The sequence below is a fragment of the Primulina eburnea genome, chromosome 14 (genome assembly GCF_022965805.1).
Source record: "Primulina eburnea isolate SZY01 chromosome 14, ASM2296580v1, whole genome shotgun sequence".
In the NCBI taxonomy this organism is placed as follows: Eukaryota; Viridiplantae; Streptophyta; class Magnoliopsida; order Lamiales; family Gesneriaceae; genus Primulina; species Primulina eburnea.
The window spans coordinates 29,993,521-30,019,153 of record NC_133114.1 but is presented as its reverse complement, the minus strand read 5'-3'; the positions used below and the strand labels follow the sequence as shown (position 1 = coordinate 30,019,153).

General features: G+C 32.8%; 4 protein-coding genes across 5 annotated transcripts; 2 read left to right on the top strand and 2 right to left on the bottom strand.

The window, feature by feature from the left end:
• Positions 1-6,569: 6,569 nt before the first annotated feature.
• Positions 6,570-10,959, top strand: LOC140811518 (uncharacterized). The gene is made up of 7 exons (XM_073169448.1): positions 6,570-6,887; positions 7,092-7,163; positions 7,659-7,826; positions 8,337-8,507; positions 8,632-8,841; positions 9,472-9,560; positions 9,984-10,959. Exons 1-7 carry the CDS (start codon positions 6,803-6,805, stop codon positions 10,641-10,643), a joined length of 1,455 nt encoding a protein of 484 aa, XP_073025549.1. The 5' UTR covers positions 6,570-6,802; the 3' UTR covers positions 10,644-10,959.
• A 344-nt stretch (positions 10,960-11,303) lies between these two features.
• LOC140811519 (uncharacterized) lies at positions 11,304-12,470 on the top strand. 2 transcript variants are annotated; one of them, XM_073169449.1, is made up of 3 exons: positions 11,304-11,625; positions 11,834-12,007; positions 12,087-12,470. In XM_073169449.1, exons 1-3 carry the CDS (start codon positions 11,595-11,597, stop codon positions 12,269-12,271), a joined length of 390 nt encoding a protein of 129 aa, XP_073025550.1. In that variant the 5' UTR covers positions 11,304-11,594; the 3' UTR covers positions 12,272-12,470. The 2 variants fall into 2 exon arrangements, with proteins under 2 accessions (XP_073025550.1, XP_073025551.1); XM_073169450.1 differs by having other exon boundaries at positions 11,305-11,625; positions 11,885-12,007.
• Positions 12,471-12,859: 389 nt separating this feature from the next.
• LOC140811517 (uncharacterized) lies at positions 12,860-16,770 on the bottom strand. Its single transcript, XM_073169447.1, has 8 exons — positions 16,559-16,770; positions 16,353-16,408; positions 16,132-16,256; positions 15,080-15,239; positions 14,373-14,809; positions 13,743-14,234; positions 13,549-13,648; positions 12,860-13,025 (listed from the first exon to the last, which is right to left on the bottom strand). Exons 1-8 carry the CDS (start codon positions 16,625-16,627, stop codon positions 12,890-12,892), a joined length of 1,575 nt encoding a protein of 524 aa, XP_073025548.1. The 5' UTR covers positions 16,628-16,770; the 3' UTR covers positions 12,860-12,889.
• Positions 16,771-18,210: 1,440 nt separating this feature from the next.
• On the bottom strand, positions 18,211-24,973 carry LOC140812050 (gamma-glutamyl hydrolase 2-like). Its single transcript, XM_073170225.1, has 10 exons — positions 24,547-24,973; positions 23,371-23,457; positions 22,776-22,865; positions 21,943-22,037; positions 21,054-21,114; positions 20,210-20,299; positions 20,016-20,078; positions 19,681-19,769; positions 18,823-18,915; positions 18,211-18,445 (listed from the first exon to the last, which is right to left on the bottom strand). The coding sequence occupies exons 1-10, from the start codon at positions 24,871-24,873 to the stop codon at positions 18,412-18,414; spliced, it is 1,029 nt and encodes a 342-aa protein (XP_073026326.1). The 5' UTR covers positions 24,874-24,973; the 3' UTR covers positions 18,211-18,411.
• Positions 24,974-25,633: the final 660 nt, after the last annotated feature.

Here is a 25,633-nt window from a genome sequence, read left to right as displayed (position 1 = left end):
AACACGATTAATTTCTTTGGTGAGACTTTGTGTTAAGTCTTTATTACTATTCAAATTATCTGTCACTCCCCATTCACCCAAAACCCCTCACATCACTGGTGAAATAACATTCTCTCACCAGGGAGTGAGAAAAATTTTTATTTAATTTGAGGACTGACCCCAAATTTCCCGTTAATTTTTCTTTGCTACTATTATCATTTGGACAATTGTATCTTGAGATTGTCAAAAGATTCAAACTGTGGAAGTGGGGTATTTTGTAAGTTCCCGTGGCTTTGTCTGAAAGACGTGGGTGTGACATTGTAGTCGTATGGATGAAATGGACGGTGGATGATGTCCCTACGAGTTAATTGCATGTGTACGGCCTACATGTGAACCGTTTAAATCATTTAATAGGAAAATATCGCGAAAGTGTCGTTAGTTTTGTACTCCCCTGAGAATGGCTCGTATATCTTAGAATCCGTGATCACGCGTTGCGCTTGTACGGTTTTAATTTTTTTTATAAAAAAAAAAAAAAATTGGACTAAAATTTTTAATGTCATAATTATAAAAAAACAAAAACTTATGTGAGACGGTCTCACGAGTTATATTTGTGAGACGGATCTTTTATTTGAGTCATCCATAAAAAATATTACTTTTTATGCTAAGAGTATTACTTTTTATTGTGAATATGGGTAGGGTTGACCCGTCTCATATATTAAGATCCGTGAGACGGTCTCACATGAGACACACTCTTATAAAAATTAACGATTGATCAATTACAATTTTATTCGGAACTAAGATATAATTTGATATAAAAATTACCAATTTACCAAAAGTGGTTAGTATGATATTGTTGTCTTTAATAATACAGTAAAAGATACAAATGAGTTACATTATTTTTTTTATTTTTGATTTGATTCAATAATATTAAATAATTAACACGAAATTATTTTTAATTTAGAAGAAGTTGTTCGATTTCAAATTGAAGTTTTGTTTATATTTTTCTATACCAAAACTGACCTGATCTGAGATCGATATAATAAAATTGACTCGTGAAACTGTCTCATGTGAGTTTTTGTATTGTATTTGTGAAACAGATCTTTTATTTGGGTCACCCATGAAAAAGTATTACTGTTTATGCTAAGAATATTACTTTTTTATTGTGAATATGGACATGATTGACCCGTATCACAGATTATGATCCGTGAGACGGTCTCACATAAGACTCACTCTTAAATACACGTTATAAATATAAATTATATCATTCTGCACTGCAATTTGGAATCGAGACCTGTCCACAAATTATGGGTGGCAATTGGCGTCGTCTCCCTGGACTCATTAATTTTTAAACCAAGTGGTCGCTTTAACTTGTTCTAGATTACATTCAAACTTTCAAAATTTTGGTCAAATTTTTTATTTTTTTATTTATTGAAATGAATCATAGCTTTTGACTTTTTGTTTAATTTTCATCGAAAATTCCAGGGCAGTTGGAAATTCACACCAAAAAAAAATATCATTAAAATTTTCATAATCTAAAATATTTTTAAAAAGATTATTATTTTGTTTACCATTAAAAAAAGTTAAGATTATATCAACAGTATGTTAATATTTTTATCTCTGAATTCAAGATTATCAATCGGTTTGGAATCTAGTTTTAAAATCGTCTCGTATACTTATTTTAAGTTATATTATTAATTGTTTATTTAATTTTTAATAGTTAGTACAAAAAAATAATTTAAACTGATAATGTATTATTATATACTGTAAACTTCGGGTGTGATCAATTGCTAAAGTTTACCAAGTATTATAAACACAGTTTGTCATATAACAATTTTTTCCCATCAATGAATTATATATTTCGTTCTCACTTTATTGTTCGTGACTTTTTAAGTTTCGCCTTATATGCGGTCATACATACGTTTCTTAATTAATTAAAGGCAAAAACTTATGTAAGACGATCCCACGAGCTGTATTTTGTGAGACAGATCTCTTATTTGGATAATCCATGAAAAAAAATTTTTTTTATACTAAGAGTAATATTTTTATTGTGATTATCAGTAAGGTTGATCTGTGATTTGCGAGACCATATCACAAGAGATATAATCTTAATTAAATTACCAACTAGTAATTATTTTATTTTTAAAAAGAGTACTTTTAAAATCTAATCTAATAAAATATATATGCGGAATGTGTGTACCAAATAGCTACGAGAAATATATGTACTATTTATTAAAGTTAAATTTATTTTACCAACTAATTTTGGTATAGTGATTAAGCTTTATCAAAAGTCTCAAAATACCGTCTAATCAATCAATATATATATATATATATATATATATATATATATATATATATATATATATATATATCACATTTTTTCTTTATATTTTATGTTATCTCATATCATTTCAATTTAAAAAATTTATAAATTCTATTTTAAAATTAAAAAACTTCTTTATTCTTGATGTTTATACAAAATCGTGTGTCACGACTTCGAAAATATGGTCATTGATTTCTTATATATATTTTAAAACTTAAATCTTATACTTTTCCAAAGAAAGATAAATGAAGTAAGGTAGAGCTTGAGTACCGGAGCTAATGATTTATGTATGAAATATACACACCAAAATAACGTGAGACGATATCACGAATCAATTTTGTGATATAGACATCTATTTAGATCATACATGAAAAATATAATTTTTTTATACAAAAAATATTACTTATGATTGTAAATATGAACATGGTTCACTTCTCTCACGGACAAAGATATGTGAGACTGTTTCACAATAGACTTACTATGATATTTGACTTAATTCGTAGATTTCAATCTTCAATTATTATAAACTTTTTGATTTCGAAAATAATTATTTCATTGAATAGCAATCAAACTATTTTAGTATTCACTCGTATAATAATTGGACTGATTGATTTTAAATAATTATCTTGAGTTTATTGCATTGAATATATTCCATTCGTTATAATGATTTTGGTTTATGCAGATTTGAAATTATTCTGTTGTCTTTGGGTCGACATAATTAATTAATAGCTTTAAATATATGTACTTACTAATATCATGTAAGAGATATTTAGACTGTTTCCGAACAATTTTGTTCCAAATGTGCATCCAACAAACCACAAAATTTAATGACCCTTAAAACTACAAAAAAAAAAAAAAAAACATTAAATATACGAAACCAGGACAAAATATACTTCATCAAAAAATTGTAAAAATACAAAAAAAAAAAAAAAAGCGAAAGGAAATTATAAATTATATATTTACTTTACACTAACATGCTGTGAGTGGAAAAAATTATAAATATTATAGGAAAACACGTACTTGGTATACTAGTCTTAATTTAATCATAAAAACTCTTATCACGCCGTCTTACGATAGAATTGTGTGAGACGGATATCATATCAAACTCGACTCATGAAAAAAATTATTTTAATTTCAAATTTTTTTTTTCTATAAATATACCACATCTCACGTCACGGATATAAAAAAGACATATTTTTTTTATATATAAAGTCTTTTTGGAATATATGCATCTAATCAAAACAAATAATTCCCAAGTTAGTTCCTCTATCTATAGCAAAAGGATTCCCTATATTAAACTAATGTTAAGCCCCTTCCCATCGGATGATTCAATTTACAAAACAAATTAATCAAGGCACTAAAGAAATAACGATGTCGCTTTTTCTTTTTTTATGCTTCACAAGTCGATATCTTGATCTCTCGCACATTGTCGTGTGCATAAAAAGAAAACAAACAAATAAATCCACGATCTTTTACTAAATTTTTTGATATTTTTAACAAAGTATCTCTTATGAGACGATGTCACTGATCTTTATTTGTGAGACAAGTTAAATCTACATATATTTACAATAAAAATAATTTTTTTTATATGGATGATCTTGATAGAATATAGGTTTCAAAATTGAGTGAGATCATGTCATATGAATTTTGTGTTTTTAACAATAAATATGCAAGGTCCTCATTCAAATGGTTGATTTTACGATGTAACGTGGAAAAAAGTCATTCTATATTGTTGAACAAATGTTCTTACTTTATGTCAAATTTGTCATGTATTTTAATATATATATATATATATATATATATGTGATGTAATGATGTAACGTGAAAAAAAGACATTACATATTGTTAAATAAATGTTCTTACTTTATGTCAAATTTGTCATGTATTAACATAGACAAAAACTTGTATGAGACGGTCTTACGGGTCGTATTTATGAGACGGATCTCTTATTTGAGTCAACCATGAAAATGTATTACTTTTTATGCTAAGAGTATTATTTTTTATTGTGAATATAAGTAGGATTGATCTGTCTCACAGATTATGATCCATGAGACAGTCTCATATGAGACACGCTCATTAATATATACATGTGTGTTATTAATTAATATTATTAAAAGATTCACACGAGTTGTATGTATTATTGCTATTTTTTATTTGATCAAACAGCATTAAACAAATCGCATGAAATTATTTTCAATTTAAAAGAGTTGTTCGATTTAAAAGGAAAGTTTTGTAATGATTTGTTTCTATGTAAAATATGACAAAAACTTATGTGAGATGGTTTCATTGATCGTATTTTGTGAGACAAACTCTTATTTGGGTTGAAAAAAATTACTTATTATGCTAAAAGTATATATATGTGATGTAACGATGTAACGTGGAAGAAAGACATTACATATTGTTAAACAAATGTTCTTACTTTATGTCAATTTTTCATGTATTAATATATACATGTGTGTGTGATTAATTAATATTATTAAAAGATTCACACGAGTTGTATGTATTATTACTATTTTTAATTTGATCAAACAGTACTAAACAAATGACATGAATTATTTTCAATTTAGAAGAATTGTTCGATTTAAAAGTGAAGTTTTGTTATGATTTGTTTCTATGTAAAATATGACAAAACTTGTGTGAGACGGTCTCATTAGTTATATTTCGTGAGACAGATCTTTTATTTGGGTCATCAATAAAAAAATACCTTATTATGCTAAAAGTATATATATGTGATGTAATGATGTAACGTGGAAGAAAGACATTACATATTGTTAAATAAATGTTCTTACTTTATGTCAAATTTGTCATGTATTATATATACATGTGTGTGTGATTAATTAATATTATTAAAAGATTCACACGAGTTGTATGTATTATTATTATTTTTAATTTGATCAAACAGTACTAAACAAATGACATGAAATTATTTTCAGTTTAGAAGAGTTGTTCGATTTAAAATGGAAGTTTTGTTATGATTTGTTTCTATATAAAATATGACAAAAACTTGAGTGAGACGGTCTTATTGGTCGTATTTTGTGAGACAGATATTTATTTGGGTCATCAATGAAAAAAAATTACTCATTATGCTAAAATATTATTTTTTTATTATGAATATTGATAGAGTCGACTTATCTCACAGATAAAGATTCATGAGACCGTCTCACAAGATACCTACTCGTAAAATATATAGTGACTTGAGGAAATTTTTAATAGAATAAGAAGAGTAATTATGAAATTAAATGTTTTCGTGTCCTCTGAAGTAGTTATTCTAAGATTCTCACAGTTAATAATATAAATCAAGTTGAAGATTGGGTTAATTTGAATTTTAAATTATTTACCCGTTTGATTTAATTTGACTTTTTACCCCAAAGTCTAACGGAGTGAATAAATTCAATCAATAAGATTTAAATGGAAATATTTTCATTTAGCTCAATTTTTACGTGAGTTTGTTTCTCATCTATTATTAATGATTTACATAGTTTAAAATGAATTCAATTTAACTCTTTTTATCTTGTGTGGCACGAACTAATCGATCATTCACCTTTGAATATATCGACTGAATTTTTTTATTATCTTTTAAATTTTAAGTTTTATTACATATTTAAAAATTAGTTTTTTTAATTAATAGTATCTTTTTTTAATGTTTAAAGTTGGTCCATAACATTCATTACACTAGTTACTTTGCACACGCGGTGCGTGTGTATAGTTTTTTTTTGTAATTATCTATGGACTAAAGCGAAATTTGATAAATTATCGAGGGACTAAAGTGCTATTTGAATTATTGTAATTTAAAAAAATGTTTTTCGAAATTTAAGAAAAATAAAAATAAAAATGTCAATTTGATATCAAATGATGTCAAAATTGGTAAAACAAAAAACAGACCAACTTTTTGTCTGTATTAGAAAGATTTTTAATAATCTATAGTACTTCTATTACTTCTATTACTATCTATTAAGAATCTCCTTAATAGAGATAAAAAAGTGGTTTGTTTTTTTATTTTCCCAATTTTGTTTACATTTGATATCAAAATTACATTTTTGTTTTTATTTTTTTTTAATTTCAAAAAACAATTTTGTTTTCATAGATATGGCACGTATAGGTATAATAATACGGAAACCCTAATTTAATTTAATTGGGCCCAACCCTTGATTTGTTGGGCTCATTGATGAATTCTAATTTTTAGTTCTCTTTTTGGGCCAACTTTTTTCTCTGGGCTTACCCGAAAGTGCTTGTTTGTTAATCTCATCAGCACAAGTACGAGCTGACAGTAGATTTTGTACTGTTCCCCCGAAAGATTCACTTTTCTTCTGTGCTGTATTTTTCGAAAAAGAGAGAAAAAAGCACTGTAAAAAGAGCTGTTTCCATCTTAGTAAGGTGTTATACTTTCCAAGCTAACACCCAAATCACGATGGGTTCAAGCTAAATGCAGAGCTAATCTGTTGTCTGTAATTTACTTCCACTAAGAATAAGCTTTTGGCTTTACCTTTTAAATTGGGCGAATTTATGGGGTCTGCCCTTCTTTATTGCTTTTCTTTAGCCTCCATTGTTGTCTATGTGATTCAATTTCAAGCTCATGCTGCTCCTTCGGGTACTGATTTGATCCACATCTCTTTTTGTTCAGATTTGATTTTGGTTTGCGCTTCTAAGCGGGGAATCGTTTGTTTACTGAATTTGCAAGAAAGAAGTTTGAACTTCTTGATTTTAGTGATTTTTGGTGGGATCTTAACGTGTTTTTATAGGTATGGTGTATTGGTTGATTATTATTTTATTTGGTTTTTATCTAATATTTCAGGGCCACTGATAAAGCACTTGTCCTCTATTGTGAAATGGACCAAGTCGTCATCCAAAACACAACACCAATCAGGTAAAACCGACGTTGCCGCTGTTGTTTTTTTTTTTTTTTTTCAATTTCTTATTTATATAGTTAAACAAACAATATTTAGGGTCATTGTTCTATTTTCAGTCTGTGTTGCATATGGACTTCTCTTTTTTAAAAAAAAAAAATAAAAAAGAAAAACGCAGATTGATATATTTTCGTAAGCAAGAACTATGTCTAACTTTGCTTGGACGTGGAGGAGCATAAACTGGGGATTCAGAAAGCTAATTCTAATAGTTACTTGAAAGTATGCTTGAACATGAAGCATAAACTAAGGATTCTGAAGGCCAATCCTGGTTGAAAACCTAGAGGCTATCGTTGCTTTTAAACACGAGATTATTATTATTATTTTTAATAAAAGGATTATCCATTTATTGTATGGTTTGAAAGGGACTCCTCTAGTTTGATATCATAAATGCTAGTTAAAAGGCACATGTCATGCTTGTATGTGTATGTTGTCAGTTTATTTTGGTCTTTATGCAGATGCCAATGTGCTTCAATTTGAAGATGGATATCTGGTTGAGACAGTTGTGGAAGGGAGTAAGCTTGGGGTTGTGCCATACTCCATCCGAGTCTCACAAGATGGAGAGCTCTTTGCTGTGGATGCTGTTAATAACAACATCATGCGGATTACACCACCATTATCCCAATGTGAGTGAATATCTTCTCTTTACCCTATTGCAAACTTAAAAAGCTTTGGACCCTATCCTAGATAAGTAACCGAGACAGCTTCTCTGTATTATAAAGTTTCATCTCAGAAGCTGACGGTTCTTTGTCTTTTGCGGTTGTTGTGGATGTACATATGAGGAGAAGGGTAGTTTATTCTTTTTTGGTTGCCTTCTCATTCCAAGGTTGACTGCATCAACACCCTATCAAGTAGACATTATGGAAGTGCTACTGATGTTGGTCATAAAAAAATTCTTTTCAGACTCTTGATGCATAGAACTCTGAATTGTTTATTTCACGTGCTATTCTCATTCTCTTTCATCAGTAATAGAATTGTCCTCGGTTAGGATCATGTCTGAAGCAAGAGCTATGTGTTGCAAAATGAGAATAGTACTTGAACCAAATCTTTACCTTACCTTAAAAAAATATTGAACAGTTTCTGTCATGTGATTCTTGTTATTTTGGTTTCATGGATCTATTTTTCAATTGATGCAGATAGCAGAGCGAGATTGGTTGCGGGATCGTTTCAGGGTCACACTGGCCATGTGGATGGAAAACCAAGTGATGCTCGTTTCAATCATCCAAAAGGAGTTACGATTGACGATAAAGGGAATGTTTATGTTGCTGATACGTCAAATCTTGCCATTAGAAAGATTGGAGAAGCAGGTTTCCCGAGTTTGTTAGAGTTGAATGTTAACCGATTATTGTCGTTGAAGTTTTATATTACAAGATCGCTTCTGAAAGAAAATTGATAGACCTTAAGAAAAGCTAAGTGGGACTGTTACTACAGGTGTGACAACTATTGCTGGAGGAAAATCAAATGTTGCAGGATACAGAGATGGGCCAAGTGAAGATGCAAAATTCTCAAATGACTTTGATGTCATATATGTGAGGCCTAGTTGTTCGTTATTAGTTATTGACAGAGGTAATGCTGCTCTTCGCCAAATCTCTCTGAACAAGGAAGATTGTTACTACGAAAACAACTCTGTATCAACTACAGGTTTGTGGATAACTTCCAAATATTTGCGAGCCCAAGCATTCTTGCTTTTTTTTGGTCAATATTTATATTCTCTCTACATAAAGTTTTATTTGATGTCTGTTCTATTATCTCTTTCAAAGTAAAAGAGAGAGAATTACTGCACTTGCAGAGCCAATGGGGTGGGCAGGGGAAGTAACCTCCTATCTCTTAATATTTTCAATAGATTCACTTTTAATGTTATAAATATGAAAATATAATTTCGTAACTTAATGTTATTCGAATTTTTGTTCTGGGGATGCCACTGAATCACTGTCATAATACTAGTAGTGGACAAGTTCATATTTTGAACAGCGTTGTTACTTTGCTGCCAAGAATGGGGAATGATACATGAAAATTAGTTATAGAGTCACAATATATTTCTTGTTGAGATACTTGCAAATAACTAGGTATATGTATCATGATACCAGCATACCAGATAGAAATAGCTTGTGTAAAGAAGGCGAAGATTTATATTTCAAGGAGGTGTTAAATGTAGTTAGGAAAAGAACATATTTCTTCAAGTTGTACTTATTATCGTCAAGTAAGTTGTTTCTGGGTATGCTTTTTTGTAAATTGTGCACATAAGGTTAAGATAATAAGTATTTCATGCAGATCTTTTGATGGTTGTTGGTGCTATCCTAGTTGGATACACTTCATGTATGCTTCAACGAGGATTTGGCTCCTCAATTTTCTCCAGGATGGTACATTTTTTAATTCTCTCTTTGCTTTCCACTTATACTTGGTAATTACTAATTAGAATGGGGAAAAAAACGGCTTCTTATATGTTCTTGTTAATCTTCTCGAAGTTGTGATGGTTAATGGTTTTAGCCCCTTCTATTCCTGTACCTAATGAAGCATTAATCTTTCTTAGGATAAATCAATGACTCCATGGACCATTGGTTCTATAACTATTCTTATGAATTATGGTTTGTCGAAGATTTGATGTCCATCACTATATATTTTCAAGATAATAATTTTGAAGTCCGCTTGATAGCTGTCTTAGTGATCGAGTTTTACATCTCCGAGGACATGAATTTATACGTCTAACATGAGTTTTCTCTCCAATAGAGGTATATAAGTTGGTATTGTTTTGCATCTGAATCTGTCATTACATATAACTGCAGCAAGGGACTAGTGGAACCACACTTGAAGAGCAATCGGCAAGCAAGGAGTTGCCAACTCCTGTTGCTGTGCCTGTGAAGGGTGAACAAGAAGCTGGATGGCCGTCTTTTGGACAGTTAATATGGGACCTATTCAAACTTGCCCTGGAATCATTGGGTGGCATTTTTGTTCAATTCAATCCTTTGGGCTTGAAACGTAATAGTTCCGAAAGAAACCTTACTCCACTGAAAGACACTCTTATCATGCCTGAGGATGAGGCTGAGCCATCTTTAGCTCGAAAACAGAGAACTCCAACTCCCCTTTCTGAAACCAGGCAGACTCATGCTCCAATGCCTAGCGAAAGATTTTCAGACGCAAAGCCTCCTAAAATTCGCTCCACAAGCTTAAAAGATCCAAATTCATCAAGCAAGCACAGATCTTCAAGGAGACAAGAATGTGCTGAGTTTTATGGGTCAAGTGAGGTTCCACAGTTTGGACAAGTCAGGCCTAAGAGCCAGAAAGAAAAGATAAAGCATCGTGTGCGAGAGAAAGGCGTAGAGACGAATTTTGGAGCACCTGTGTTGGAGTCAAAGCCTGGTGAAATCAATGCAACCACCTATGAACGTACAAAGTATGATCCTTTTCATCTCAGGAGCAAATATGGGGATTCATATCGTTATTAATATAGATCGTTGGTATATGCCTACTCACTTGCCAACCATCTATACCAGGAAGAGCTACGTTTTCTGGACTTTCCATTGGGGAAAAAATATTACAAGTGCATCTCAGATGTTTGTTCAAGATTTCTGTGTTCTGCCTGTGCGGCTGTGCTGGCTATGTACCTTACTTCCTGATTCCTGGTTTTGCTATGTTTTTAGGTAAAAGAACGGTTACGAGAGTTCATTTTGACAGGTTCAGTTTCTTGTAAATCTTGTGTCCTGGTCACGACAATCCCTTGTGGGAGTTTAATCTAACAAATCGCGGGATTTTTTTGGATCATTTGGCATCGTTAGCATTTAAAATGTGGCGACCGTTGTTCCTTGTACTAGCATACGTTAATACCCCAGTAACTGGAATATTTGGACATGATATTCAAGAACCGGAGCTTTAAGAAATGGAAATTTTCAAAGTTTTATTTTCTTCAAGGATAAAAGTACCAGGAACATAATCTGACAGCTTTGGTTTAAGATAATCACATTAGTTGTTTCCATCAAATATGTTTTAATGCTAATTTTAACATCTTAAAAAACATGAGTTATTTGTCAAAATTCGTAAATCCGACTTCTTTGAGCTAAAATTTCAATCAAATGGGAGTGGCACATTACGTGATATTATTTAAGACAAATGCATCATTTTGTCGACAACATAATTCGTTTGCTTCCCAAGTTCAACAAAGACGGATAGATAACATTAACAATTGTCATCACGAGAGTGAAAAATGACAGCCAACCAACTACTCCACAACAAGAAGCAAATTCAATCAATGTCTTCACATTTGGAAAGTTTGGACCTGTCAACTTAAATTCACATGCACTTCCCAAGAACACTTGCTGCAACTTTCACGAATTCCATAGCTAACAGCATCCATTACTGTTAATTTAAATTCATTTGTAATTCACATTTGATTCTATAGCATGGGGTGTGCTGGATCCAAGCAAACTAAAGGTAAGGAAGGATGCTGAGATTCCTTCAATTTAAGCACATTTCTCCTCATTTTCAGTTGCTTGTTTACTGCCGCGACCATAACTCTAGATACAATAAGGCAAAATTTACATATCTAAAAATATACAAATAAAATATATTTATTTTTTCAATTGAGAGCCCCATCTTCCTCTCCTCAACTGATCTGCTCTAATATTTTCTTTCATTCCAGGTCTTTACAAATTTAAGAATTGTATTGATACAATTTGTAATTGTACAACAGGAAGAGTTAGAAATATTAGAAAGCCGAAACCTTGGAAGCATCCACAAAAACTTACAAAGAATCAGCTTATACAGCTTCAAGAAGAGTTTTGGCATACCGCTCCTCACAATGGTGGCACCAAAGGTAAATTTAGCATTTCACAAAACGTAAATCTCTCAAGTCTTACCCCATTTTTTAAAATCTTATTCTTTGCATCTGATAGAAATTTGGGATGCACTCAGAGAAGCTGCAGAAGCTGATCCAACTGTTGCTCAGGCAATCTTAGACAATGCAGGGATCATAGCTCATAACCCCGATATGACAGTTTGCTTCGATGGAGAAGGCACGAGATACAAGCTGCCAAAGTATGTATTGAGTGACCCAACAAACTTGATACGAGATGGATGAAAATATGAAATAGTTAAGCAGACTTGCCTTCAAGATGTAGAGAAATTTGAGTAAATTATCAGTGTACGATCTACTTTCATCTAACTACTCAAAAGCTTTACTGATCACTTTAGATGTTTCCGCACAATATGCACTGTTTTTCTAACATGTGTAACATATAATCAGTTTATATTTGACATGCAATCTAAATTCTGGAAGATAGTTTAGTTTCAACAAACGCAACTTTAAAAGGACCGAATAAAAATAAAATAAAATTGTATAAAAAAGGCTCAAAAGACAGAAAGTTGTTGATTAATCAAGACTGAAATTAACAATATTGTATTTTTAGATTCAAAACTTGAGAAAGGGAAAATCATAGTTGATCGCATGAGACCACGGGATTAAAATGACTTGTTGAGCTGTGCTGCAGATTTCAGAACTCTTAATCTGTGTGGTCTCCAATTAGATGGTTTAAAGATGAAAGGTGACCCAGTTCAGTAGAACTGAAAGAAGCAGTCTTAATAAGATTTAATTACAACTACAAAAGGCTATTTCTCTAAATAACTAAAGAACTCGTATACATGAAAATGAGAGTTTTGCAAAATCAACCTGTGGTTTGAGATGGATGGAACTGTTTCCTCAAATCTTCTTGAAAAATGAGAGGATATTTCCTTGTTTAGGATCCTTATTTGCTGCTTTCTTGTTTCCACCTTTCCCTGATTGGTTTGCTGGAGCATTGCCTCCTACAGCAGGTGACTTCCTGTCGGCAAGCGGCCTAGAACACCACAGTTAACATGGAAAATCAATCAGTATAACACGAAAGGGATAGAATTCGCAAAATCACACCAATCAATAGGCAAGGAGGCAGAACTTGAAGGACTTCAAAGAGGCTAGCATATAATACAACAAAATTGAAAATTATACGACATACATTTTTCCCAGTAGATTGTCGAATTATAGTTCCCGTCAAAATCATACACATTGCAGTGATTTTCCTTATGGGGCAGACGAGGTAAAGATTCCACGAAAGAAAGTTTGACCTTTAAACATAGTTCATTGATCATTTCAAAAGGTAAAACGAAATCTATGCAGGAGGGCAGTCAACATAAGTAAATTTTTAAATCTTACATCTCAATGACCAGAATTCACCATATATAGTAAATAATTACTGAACAAGATGGGCCATCTAATGGATGTTAACATGGCACACCACAAATATTTAATCCATAATTACAGAGTAAGATGATTAAAGCAACTGAAGATGTGAAAAGCAAATGCTGAAAACATGGTAATTTAACCTGTCAGTAGACATATTCACTGTATCATCCCCCTCTTTCTTGACAGAATTATCATTAGATTTTAATTCTGGCTCATCACCCTCCCAAACAACTTTGGTAACTGAAGCCATATTTGTGGATAGGTCAGATTCGTTAGCATAACATGAATACAATAGCAAGGAAATAAGCTTACTAGTTTATACAAATAGAAATACCTTCTCTTCCACGTTCATCAATCCGTGTCTTCAACACTTTTCTTCTTTTAGACTCAGCATCAGCCACTTTATCCCTCATACTCGCATCAGTCCCGCCAACATGGCTTATGGTCCTCTCTGATATGGGAGATTCATCCTTCTCACCTTTGACTAAAGTTTTATCACCCACACGCTGTTTAGATTTTACATCAGCTTCTCTCACTTCCTTGATCTTGGGTTTATTTTCCTTCTCATCAAAACTTAAGTTGCACTCCATGCCTGAAACGCTTGACCCTTGCTTTGAACCTAGAGTAAAATATTTTGGAGGATCAGGCGATGGCAGATTAATCGTATCTTGATACTCATCTTCTTCATCTGACATATCAAATACAACTCTCCTCTTTCTATTTCCTTCGCCATTAGAAGTTCTCTTTACATTAAAATCTTGACAATCATCATCACTGCTCACATGTTCTTCTGCTTCACGTGCAGAAATTTGATGCTCAGCACTAGCTGATTGCATTGAAAATAATGAAAAAATAGTCAGATAACACCAGGCGAGGCTGTTAAAAGAATAACCAGCAGTCAAGTGTTCTGACAAATAAGAATCCAAATTTACTATTCGAATGTATAAAAATAAAAAGGGTTTACCAGCAGATTTTTGCTTGAAGTTGTTGGCTTGTGCCAAAGTAACGTCTGGATTTGACTTTGCGGATGCACGACCCCACATGCTAGCCAGATAACCTACTGTTCCAGAAGAATTTTTATCATTTTGATCCTTTTTCTTTTTAGGAAGCAGCTGAGGAACTTTTCCTTCATTTGCAGCAAGGTCGGGATCCTGTTCCGGATCTAGCTTTACATCACTTTCACTTTGGACATTTTTTAAAACGCTAGTAGTTGGCATCCCAACACTAGGACTTGAGTGCCGGACTTTTTTCTTCTGAGGGCGTGGAATTTCCGTAGTACCATGCGAAGAATAACTCACAGACAACCCTGAGATTTCTGCTGCCTTTGACTGCACAGAAGCAGAGGCCAAAGGTGTTTTGCCAGCATTTCGCATCACAAAGGAATTTGAAACACCAGAAAACCTATTAACCAAAGGCCAGTTGATTTAGAATTAATAAAGGAACCAATTAGGTGCTGCACATCTCATCATTTTGAAAAGCAGAGCTACAATAAGCATGCCCAATGATTATGAATGACACCATAAGGCAATGAAGTGTGAATGACATTGCAATTATAATTCATCACAATGAACACTGTTACAGCTTATATTTCATCTTGACAAAATTGCTGAGGCTTTTAGGGTTTCCATGTTTCAAATAATGAATCTCAGAACAGGTGCTGTAGTACTACACCTATTATCTCGTAGACAATTGGCATCTGCCGCTGGCTTCCTAAAGAAATCCTCAGCTTGGACAAACTCGTGGTTCCAAAGGGTGGCTGGATACTTAGGAAGGCAAGTTTGTACACTGTAGACATGAACCGAGCAATGCCCATCAAACTCTTGTTTTGCATCTGCAAAGTTGGCAAAAGTGTCATGAAATGAAAAATCAACGCTTGAAACCAAACATCCTGAACCGGGTAAACCAAAAAAATGGGGTCCTTCCAAAAATAATCGGGGGAAAAAGCTTTTGGTAAAGAGCTAAAAAAAATTCCTTATTTCAATTTGTTTCCCAAATAGAATAAAGCATCCTTAGTGATAACAGGAATTCACAAGATAAAAATAATCACATCCCTGTTAACTTGTAATAGCATCTTCAAATAAATACAAGTTTAAATATCATTGATATCATGTAAGTCCTGGTTTGTCAAAGGTAGATATGTGATCATAAGACTTCCATACACGTGCAAATCAGCACATTATCAGAGGAAAAAGTCTGTTGGAACAGATAAAAGAGTATCATATGGAGAAGGTTGTGACAAACTGTCAACCAGTTTCCTGATTGATAAAAAAAATTGCAAACATGACTTTGGTTAAAATTTGATGAAAAAAAGAAATAAGACCAATCCAAAAATCACTCATAGGAAATGAGCAGATAAAGATAACATATCTAACAACCCGTCCATAGGAGTACGAGTAGGACCAACCTTCTTGCACAGCATGAGTAATAAAACCACAATTAGCCACATAATAAAGTTTTTAAATCGCAACGAGTACATTGAGGTGCATGTTATCAGCATAGGATGTCTGAAATACCATATAAATGAAAACCGGGACACCTAGTTAGCCATAACCATTATAATAATAAGCCACGTCAGATTAACAGAGAATTCTCATTCAATTGACTTGCGCGTTCCATCTTGTTGCAGATTTTACTTCTAAGCTCCAGTCAGTGAAAGTTAGGAAGCTAGCAATCCGTTGAACAAGTTGGTGGATTACAAGTTTCAGTTAACAAACAACATGAACCTGCGAGCTTATTCTTGGAAACGAGCCTTATATGGTATGTAGAAGGTTTATCCTTCAACCAGCCTGATAAAGAAAATACCACTTCTAATTCACTTCCATATTTCTCAACGTAATCTTGTAGCAACCTACACCCAGAAATTTACAACCAAGTTACGGAATGGGCAACATAAAATAACACTGACAGAATAACGATGATCATTACACCGCTTAATCACCGTTACCTCTTTGCGGCATTAGATGACACCAAAAAATTTCGACTAAGCCATTTGTAGGAAACCTACGAGAAAAAGGAACTCATACGCATCACCAACAAAAATTTGAAAGTAAACCCCATATAGAGTTCATGCATGTCGGCAATTATCCTAACATAAAATCTCCAGCTGGTGTGATAATTTGGATTTAGAGATAGAAGAAAAAAAGGATTTACCACTTGAATCTTGTCGGAGACGATTGATCGAACCCCGTCGAGGATACCTAGGGTTTCAATTTCGGCCATTTCTGACGAAACTCCTCCGAAAAAAGAATTGGTACGTACTTTTCTTCCCGTTTATTTTCCCTCCCAGAAAGGGCAATTTACTTCCCGCCACCGATTTGGGGATTTTGGTACGGTTCAACCGTTCTCATATACACACACACATATATATACATGTCATATTAAATAATTTATATATATATATACACACACAATAGTATTATGTGACATATTATGTATGTCATATTAATTTTTTTTGTTGTTGATCATTTTAGTGTAAAAAATATTATCTTATTAGGAGAAAAATGAAAAAAATATAAAGAGATATAAAAAATTATTAATAAACTCAAACCAACAAATTTAATTAATAAAATATTACAAAAGTAGTACTGTAAAGAACTTACACTGATATACAAAAGTTGGTTAGCATTGTGTCTTCAAATTTGATAATGATATATATATTTATCTTTTAAGTCATTACTGTCTTTAAATTAATTTAATTTTCTTTTATATATAAAAAAAATTAGGTTGCACACACTTTGTGTGCTCATGTACTACAGTATATACACAAAGTGTGTGCAACGGTATATTAAGATAGCAATGATTTAAAATATAATTTCAAAATAAATTACTTTTCTTATCCAAACAATAGGATTTGGAAGATTTAAAACAAATATAATTATAAAAATTATTAGTACAATGATACAATTATGATTGTATATATAAATTTAGTTTGGTGAATGCATTTCACTCAATATAATGAATGAAAATGATTTTGCAATTAAAAAATAAGGTCATACATCACTTATCAAACTTGTCTCAATGAGACTTGATATATTGTAATAGATAGTATATATAATTTTGTTATCTCAATCAACTATTTATGTCAATGTCTATGTCCATCAATGAAGTGACTAATTTTTATTGGATACGATGAAACATATCAAAATTATATATCTAATAAGTAGATTTCACCTCATTGGTGGACATAAAAGTTATCACAGTAAATAGACAACATAACAAAATTAATAATATATATATATATATACACACACACACACAAAATAAAAATTTATATTTCCCTGATTTTAATCGATAATTAGATGAAAAAATTGAAGCATGACATTAACGTGTGGTTTTATAAATATTGTATTATATAAATAGTTAGCAACTATTGGCTAAATATATCTATTTCTGGGGTAACTGATTTTAAGCAATGAGAAAATCTGGAAATCTTACTCAACATCATGATGAATAGTTCATTTGATTTCCTAAAATATCTTTTTGCAATAGTTTGGTTAATGTTTGTATATTTATTAAATGTTACTTATACTATATCAATTAATCTGTTTTCCGTAAGTTATATGTGTTACTAAATTACAGGAGTAGATAAACAACTATGAGCAATAATTAGATTCAAATTAAAATAATTTTCTTGTAAGACAATCTCATTAATCTATATATATGAAACGGATTGGTCCAATCAATATTTATAATAAAAAGTAATATTTTTCAGTTAGTCGCGTCGAATTTGAAATTCGTTTTACAAAATTGACCTGATAGACAATTTCATTGGAGTTTTTGTGCTCAAACTAATACCCCACTCATACAATTATTCCCATGATATAACTTAGAATTATGTTCATAAGTTTTACAAACTCCTCGAACGTTTATATAAACATCTTCAGCATCATTTTTTCTGCATTAACTTTTAATTAGAGTACACCTAGCAAGTGCTGCACGGATGTAGTTTCATGAACTGTCTCAACTTCACGCACGCACGCACGATGGGACTCGAGGGAACAATTTTAGGTAAAAATGTAAACTTCATCGAAACCCGTCCTGTAAAAATAGGGGAAGGGTTAACCACATTTACCTCTGCGGATGTTTGGTCTGACTATTTATACCTCCCCTCCAAATATATAGCAACACCCTCCCCACATCACCCGGGAAGAAAAAAGTTACGAAAAGAACCCAATACTGAACTATGCTTTCCTTCCCAGGTAAAAATACCCCAACAGTGAACTATGCTAACACTCCTGCAAAATCATTCCTGGTCCCCTGGGAAATAAAGTATATTGTCTACCTCTCCAAGAAAAGCAAGATATAGTATGTACTGAGAAGAGAAATAGCGGAAGGGCGAACGAGTCGCACCCTGGATCTGCTACTTTGTAAATGGGAAAGCATCAACAAAAATACAGAAGGCATTTGACACTTACCCAGCCTTGCCGCTAAAAGTAGGACTGTGATTGTATATGAGATTTTCAAGCACTTTCTGAGCAGGAGGCCTGTTCATGGACTTTCTGGCCAGCCTGAAAGAGTTGATTAAGGCAGAATAAGAATGGCCACTTTGCAGACCGATTACAAGGATCAAAATGCATAACATACAGCAGATGACACAAATATTTTGAACAACAAAGGGATGCAGTTTAGAGTATCAAAATCCAGATACATACAGTAAAATTTAAAACTTGGAAGGGGGCAAAACAAAAACATTTTAATAAATATGGTGTAACTATTGCATAAATTTTCATTTGGAAGGTAATTGACACAACTAGCTCTCAAATAGATAAGGATCAGTTGCAACTACTTGAAATTAATAAACAATTTGATTCCTGATCAAGGCCTAGCAGTCTAGCACGTCATGTACACACTCATGTAGAACAATTTTGATGATGAAAAGAACTTCAACTGCTTGAAGAACTTGACCACTGATCAAGGTGTCGCCTTACAAGACTGGCTGTCTTCTCTTTCGTTTTTTTTTTCCAAAATAAAATATTTCCTAACTTAACCAAACAGTTACTAATAAAAAAAAATTAACTGGTAACATATAACACATGAAGATGGAAAAATATGGAAATAGATCATTAAACAAATAAGAGAGTATATAGGTGGAAATTTGATGCATAGCCAAAGAAGATGCAATCATAGGGCTTCAACCTTTGCCACATCACTGTGTTCCAACAATAGAAAGCTACTACAAAGTTTTCACTTTTCAACAACTAGAAATTACCATATTCACCATAACATCATAGAATGAAAAGCATTTAATGCATCAACTTTGACTAAAAAATTACCCGACAAAAAAGTTTGCAACATGTTGAGTCACTTGAATTGCTGCTTCTGAGTGTGGAGTCATCGATAAGCCCCATTCAAAAGCATTTTTCTGTCGAAAACAGCTCTATAAAAGCCAGAATTTTGCAGTATAGGAAGGCGGGGAAACGTGACCGTCTATGCACAGCGTGATGCAATTTAGAATAAGGAAAATGGACTATTGGAAATTTTACGGAGAAAAAAATAGTCTCTCAGCGCTTTATCGTGAATCATGAAGATAGTCTACATGTCATTTAGCAAACAGAGAATGCCATTTACGTATACAGGAAAAAAATAGTTCAGAGGAGCTAAGTTATACCTCTGGATGCCACTGGACAGCAGTTACTGGATATTTGCTTGCCTGAACAGTTGAGACATAAACCTGATACAGATCAATGAGGGCAATCACTAATGAGATTCTACCAAGTGTCAACAGATGTCTCGAAATCACAATAAAAACAATAAAACAAAAAATATTTCAACTAATGAACCACAGAGGAGGTTATTTGATACCTTGCTATCCTGATCCACACTAGTTGTTAAGATCTTGAAGAAACCAGATAAATTCTTGTTCTTTAGAAACTTTCCTGGGGATATCCCATACTGTCAAATAGATCAATATATGCATAAGGGTAAGTCAGCCGTATTTTTTAAGATATAATTGGATTTTAATACCAAATTTTACTGGCGTGATCCTAAAACTTGAAGGATGCACAGTCCAATAGCTAAGCAAAAACAAATAATCACCAAGAAACAAATGAAAATAAACCAAACTTAAATTTTCAGATCTCCATCTGCTGCTGGTTATATATGCTGATATGATTTCAGTTGGCCCGGCGAGCAAGCAAACACTCATTTCAAATTATTCAAATATCCCATAGATAAGGGAACTAAACTTAGATAACTTCAGGCTTGAGAATTGAGATAAATCAAATTGATTTAAGGTTAACATAAAGTTATAGAAGATCAACAGAAAGTTCTTCGTGCTTCAACAGAAAATTCACTGTGCTTAAATATACACATATATCTTCGGCAGGATTACCAATGATACAGGTTGAAAGGTAGCCAGAATTAGAGATGTAAAAATGCAAAAGTTTCATGTTTTAGCAGCCCATGTGAATAAAATGGCTTGCCGCATATCCATATTTATCACTATCAAATATTTATAATCGTCAGTGTCACTGCCTTTACCTGGTTGGACATATTATTTAATTCAGGACAAAGTAAATAATATTTTTAGAAATCTTGAAGAAAATTGCTTACAAGATACTTTGGTCCTATGCTGTTTAAACAGTCATCTCTGGGAGAGCACAAGTGCATAATAAATATTGATAATAAAACTTGGTCTACCACTCACCATATGATTTTGAACTACTAGACATTCTGTACTCAACCTTTTCAGTAAATGTGGAGGAAACCTGCAACACACATAAACATCGTCAGGTAAAAAAAACTTCATAGTCCAACAGCTATTAATTGAGAATAAAACATAAGACAATAATGGTAAGATTTTTCAATTTACAGAGAATTTTTGGATCACCATTCACCGAACTCTAAAATGTGAATCATAAACTTTAGTATCCAGAAATAGCTGTAACATTTCCCTTCAAACCCACATATACTCAGTTACTCGTTCCTCCAGTTTGCAAAAAATCCCTTAGCTAGAGATCAAGTCAAACATTTTAGTACCAGAAGTTTTGGTTGTAATTTGTTACTGTATGACCAGGACTCAAAAAGTGTTTGTTTTGAATGAACTATACAATGTTGGCATACCACCAAAAAAAGTTATTATTGCTTGCACAAGTATTATAAGTTCAGAGTTTGGATGATGCTAAGATGGAAAACACGGTATTCTATCTACTGATCTTTACATTGAAAATTTGAAATTTAGCATGCCATAATCACCACTTTAAAAAAAATTACATTTACCTCCTGTAAGGCACGTCTAGAACTTATAAATATTTCTACAAAGATTGGAATATGTATCGATTCCTTGAAGTTTAAAAATGCTAACATCTATCTCTTGATGTGCAAAAAATATTTAAATTTACCTCTACTTGAGGTAAGTTAAATGTTACTCATGTTTGGACGGGAGGTTTGTGTAATTCAAACCAACCTCAAAGGCATACTCCTATAAACGAATTGTCAACAGAATCAGACTATGTTGAAATGATTTCCAGTCATGACTAAAACTTATGATGAATGGGAGAATAAATATGAGCGAGAAATTAATATTCGAAATATACCTTTGGAAAACCGTGCCATTGATATCTGAGTTTTTTGCAAATTGCAATGTAGAGGCTTGATTTCGTGCATTAAATTTCTCCAGGACGTCTTTGTCCTGTCGCCATTGTGAGAATTGCATATGCTTTAAGTTCAACACATGGAAGATGACTATCAATCTATGATTAACATAACTAGCTAAGACAGTTCCAAACTGAGAAATTATGACAACATATAAGAGATCTGAAAACTAGTCTAGAAGAATGAGCTTCAAAATGGTTAGGGTGTATACTTCCCCTTCATTTAAGCGATCTTCAATGAAAGACTATATATCGAGAAGAAATAACTTATACTGATATAAAGCCAAAGATTTCCAATTTCACCCTTTATCGGAATTCCACAAGCAAGTGTGCTCTTTTTTGGAAATAAAGCAACAACTGACCTTCGCAAAATCTCAAAATGTCAATATACAAATAAAATTGAAGACAAGTATAAAACAGAGTAGTATCATACATTTTCTAATATCCAAAAGTTTACTCTATTTTTTTTTTTGATAGGAAACATATATTTTATTTAAAAAAGTTTACTGTATTAACTACAACTTGTAAGTTATTAGGTCTTATCTAAAACCTAAGCTCTTGATTTTCGTAAATAAAATAACCTTCATGTCTCAAGAGATCGTCAAATGTTTTCAGGGTTTAAACTGCAATTGTGGAACTTATGTTTTCAAAGATAAGGGGTTTGCCGAATTTTAAATATATAAGGTGGTTCAACTTAGTATTTTTAAATAACTTATGTTTAAACCCATCCATGAAAACCAATGGAACAAATAAATCTATGTTTCCAGATAGCTTACCTCGCTAACCATCATAGTTACTAGTTCAAAACCTAGGCAAATGGCAAGCAAAGGGAAAGTATCTCCAGCATCATTCTTTCTCAGACTAATCTGCATAAAAATGCCAAAGAAGTCTTAACTGCAAGAATTCTTCACCAAATTTTCTTTGCACCAATAGATGCACAGTTTGTCACAAATCTAAATGTGTACCTAGTGTTATGTAACAGATGCAGTCAACTTAATATACGATAATCAGTTGATTCAAACTTTTAGATTAATTCAATTTTACATACAGGCCCTGCTCCTAGATTTCAAAACTTTATAACAAAAGAAACTCCACTGACTGAGTTGAGAGTGGTCCCAAATCCCCCTCCTTAATTTCTCGCAAGAGAATGCCATACGATGGCATTGATTGGAACCATCTAACACATGTCAGAGACAGAAAAATAGAAAGAGTTTTTGTTTCGCGTGTGTGTGTGTGTTAGAAGGCTATTTCAGCATCAAGAGAAAATCTTAATTATTTGATCACATTTCCTCCTTGCTAGTGTTGGTACATTAGAAAGCAAGGAAGTTGTTGGTTCCAACTTCAGCTCTGATATTTTGGATGACTAGGTACCTTAAAAATTAACTCTGCAATCTCAAAGTAGAGACCACTTTTGGCCGATCCTCCTGTGAAGATTACTCCATCAACCAGATTGAGTTTCTGCAACATTGTCTAAAATATATAAGAATAGCAAGTTGTGGGGGAAAAAATCCAAGACTTTTTACAACCACAAAAAAAAGGAAATCATGTAAACACCCAGCTACAAACTTACAGGTAATTTCTCTACACAATCATTTCCTCAAACTTAAATGATGTGACGATGGAAACCTCGTAAGTAGCAAACAAATTGGGGAAGTTTCAAGCTACCCTTCAGGCAGTACCCAAACGATATATCTAACGGTGAATATTTAACGTTAGATGTTTGGTCACTGAAAAATCAACAGACCTCACACATGTGAATTGATAAATGTTCACCTTAGATGCACCCTTGTGTAGCATCTCATTTTCCCAACAAACTGACAAACTTTTTCTCGTCGCATGTGACACCATGGAGGATAAAGTTTCTCCTCATTTCGGCACAGAAACATGACTCACTTAATATTGGCGATTAGGTAACACCAAGAAGGGATGATAGATAAATGTTGAAAGAATGTTTGATGTAATTTAACCAGCAGCCGCATAAGTGTGCAGCAAAATCTGCTTATTAAAGCAGAACACGATTCCATATATATACTTACTATTATAAAAATAATCTACAATAATACTAACTAAATTGATCTCTTGGTATGACCATTTTCTAATTACAATACTATCCTTATGTCTCTAAACGACTAATTTTTCAAATGATAATACTACCCTCGTCCCACAAACAAATATATGGTCATTTTTTTAAAAAAAATAGCATGTTATCCACACAATAATTTACAAGCTATAACAAAATAATTACAAATATTTTCAATATAAATAGTTCATAATCTAAATATTAACAAAAATCCAGCAATAATTATTCATAAACCAGTTTTACGCGCATTTACGTGCATTTGGTTACTAGTGCTAATATACTTTTCAACCTTATACTTTTGATAAGATAGGATCCTACGTTCTTTGGGGAAACGTACCTAGTTAAACAACAGCTCAAATTGTCAAATGATTCGAATTCATCGAATTACCATTTAACACTGATCAATTATCAACAACAAACATATTTACAATTTACTTTTTTATATATAAAAAATGAGTACGGATTACCTCGGAGAGAATCTCCGAGGGCTCGTTGTAGATGAGAGGAATGACCCTGGCACCAGCTGCCTCCACGAACTTTACATAAGAGGCGGCGATGTAGGAAGCATTAGTTGAATTTTGGATACGTCCGGATGCACCGTCCCCAGGATGACTTAGGATTCCGATCACAGGCCGATAGTTGAGTTTGGGATTCCCCGACTGACACTGTGTAGCTCTCAGGAAAGAGTCCGTCTCACTAGGCAGGAGAAGGAGCTCCGTCGTTGAAAAGGCGTCAACTGCTAACTGCCCCTTGGCGAAAGCGACGAGGAAGAAGATCCAGAGATTGGTGAACATACTGAACCAGTACGCGGTGGCGACACCAGGAGTTATCGCCTAGCGGCTGATGTGCTCACTGATGATGAAGCTTCAGCGACAAATTTTTTTTTATCAAATAATACAAATAATAAATAATGAATAAATAAAGTTACTAAAATAATTTAAAAAAAATTCGTTATGGGCCAAGCGCTGGCGTTTTGATCCCGTTACCCAGCCACAAACCCCGGCGCTCCAGCCCCTGCTTTTAATGTACGATGGGCCGGGGTTTAAAAGCCTAACTACTTAGATTTCTTTTTTATTTTTTTATATTTATATTTGTATATTTTGATAGATATTATTATTTTTAAATATTTAATAAAAAACCTAATAATATTTTACAAAAGGAATAAAAAATGAATTATTTATTTCTATAATTCACCCAAATGGTCGAATTCCATCGGCCCTTAGCTGTGCACCGTTCCTTCGTGAATTTTACTTCCAAATTTTACGGGCACAAGTACAGTTGTTACAGCAGGTTAGCCGACACCGTGAAGCCATCAGATTGGTCATTATGGACCAGCCCGACCATTTTAATGTGAAAAAAAAACTTTTAACTTAACTCCATTCAACTCAAATTGGGATGGGTGTTAGGCATGCTAATTCACCAAATAATGAGAACAAAATTGTTAAGATCGTGGAACAATTATTAAGTTGTAATAGCTTGATTCTTGAAATATTGAATATAAAAAATTAATCGAGTTTGGTTTATAACAAATCGGAAAAACTCAAAATAATATTT

Bases quoted from the DNA above. Each gene is read 5' to 3' on its own strand.
- LOC140811517 (XM_073169447.1), bottom strand. From the start codon at position 16,627: ATGGCCGAAATTGAAACCCTAGGTATCCTCGACGGGGTTCGATCAATC. The intron at 15,240-16,131 runs GTTCATGTTGTT...CCAACTTTGCAG, and splicing joins TTCCAAGAATAAGCTCGCAG to ATGCAAAACAAGAGTTTGAT. The intron at 14,810-15,079 runs GTGTAGTACTAC...TTTGGTTAATAG, and splicing joins AATTGTCTACGAGATAATAG to GTTTTCTGGTGTTTCAAATT.
- LOC140811518 (XM_073169448.1), top strand. From the start codon at position 6,803: ATGGGGTCTGCCCTTCTTTATTGCTTTTCTTTAGCCTCCATTGTTGTC. The intron at 6,888-7,091 runs GTACTGATTTGA...CTAATATTTCAG, and splicing joins AGCTCATGCTGCTCCTTCGG to GGCCACTGATAAAGCACTTG. The intron at 7,827-8,336 runs GTGAGTGAATAT...CAATTGATGCAG, and splicing joins TACACCACCATTATCCCAAT to ATAGCAGAGCGAGATTGGTT.
- LOC140811519 (XM_073169449.1), top strand. From the start codon at position 11,595: ATGGGGTGTGCTGGATCCAAGCAAACTAAAG. The intron at 11,626-11,833 runs GTAAGGAAGGAT...CTTTCATTCCAG, and splicing joins TGGATCCAAGCAAACTAAAG to GTCTTTACAAATTTAAGAAT. The intron at 12,008-12,086 runs GTAAATTTAGCA...TGCATCTGATAG, and splicing joins TCACAATGGTGGCACCAAAG to AAATTTGGGATGCACTCAGA.
- LOC140812050 (XM_073170225.1), bottom strand. From the start codon at position 24,873: ATGTTCACCAATCTCTGGATCTTCTTCCTCGTCGCTTTCGCCAAGGGG. The intron at 23,458-24,546 runs GTAATCCGTACT...ACAATGTTGCAG, and splicing joins CCTCGGAGATTCTCTCCGAG to AAACTCAATCTGGTTGATGG. The intron at 19,770-20,015 runs GTATAACTTAGC...TGTTTTCGACAG, and splicing joins CTGTCCAGTGGCATCCAGAG to AAAAATGCTTTTGAATGGGG.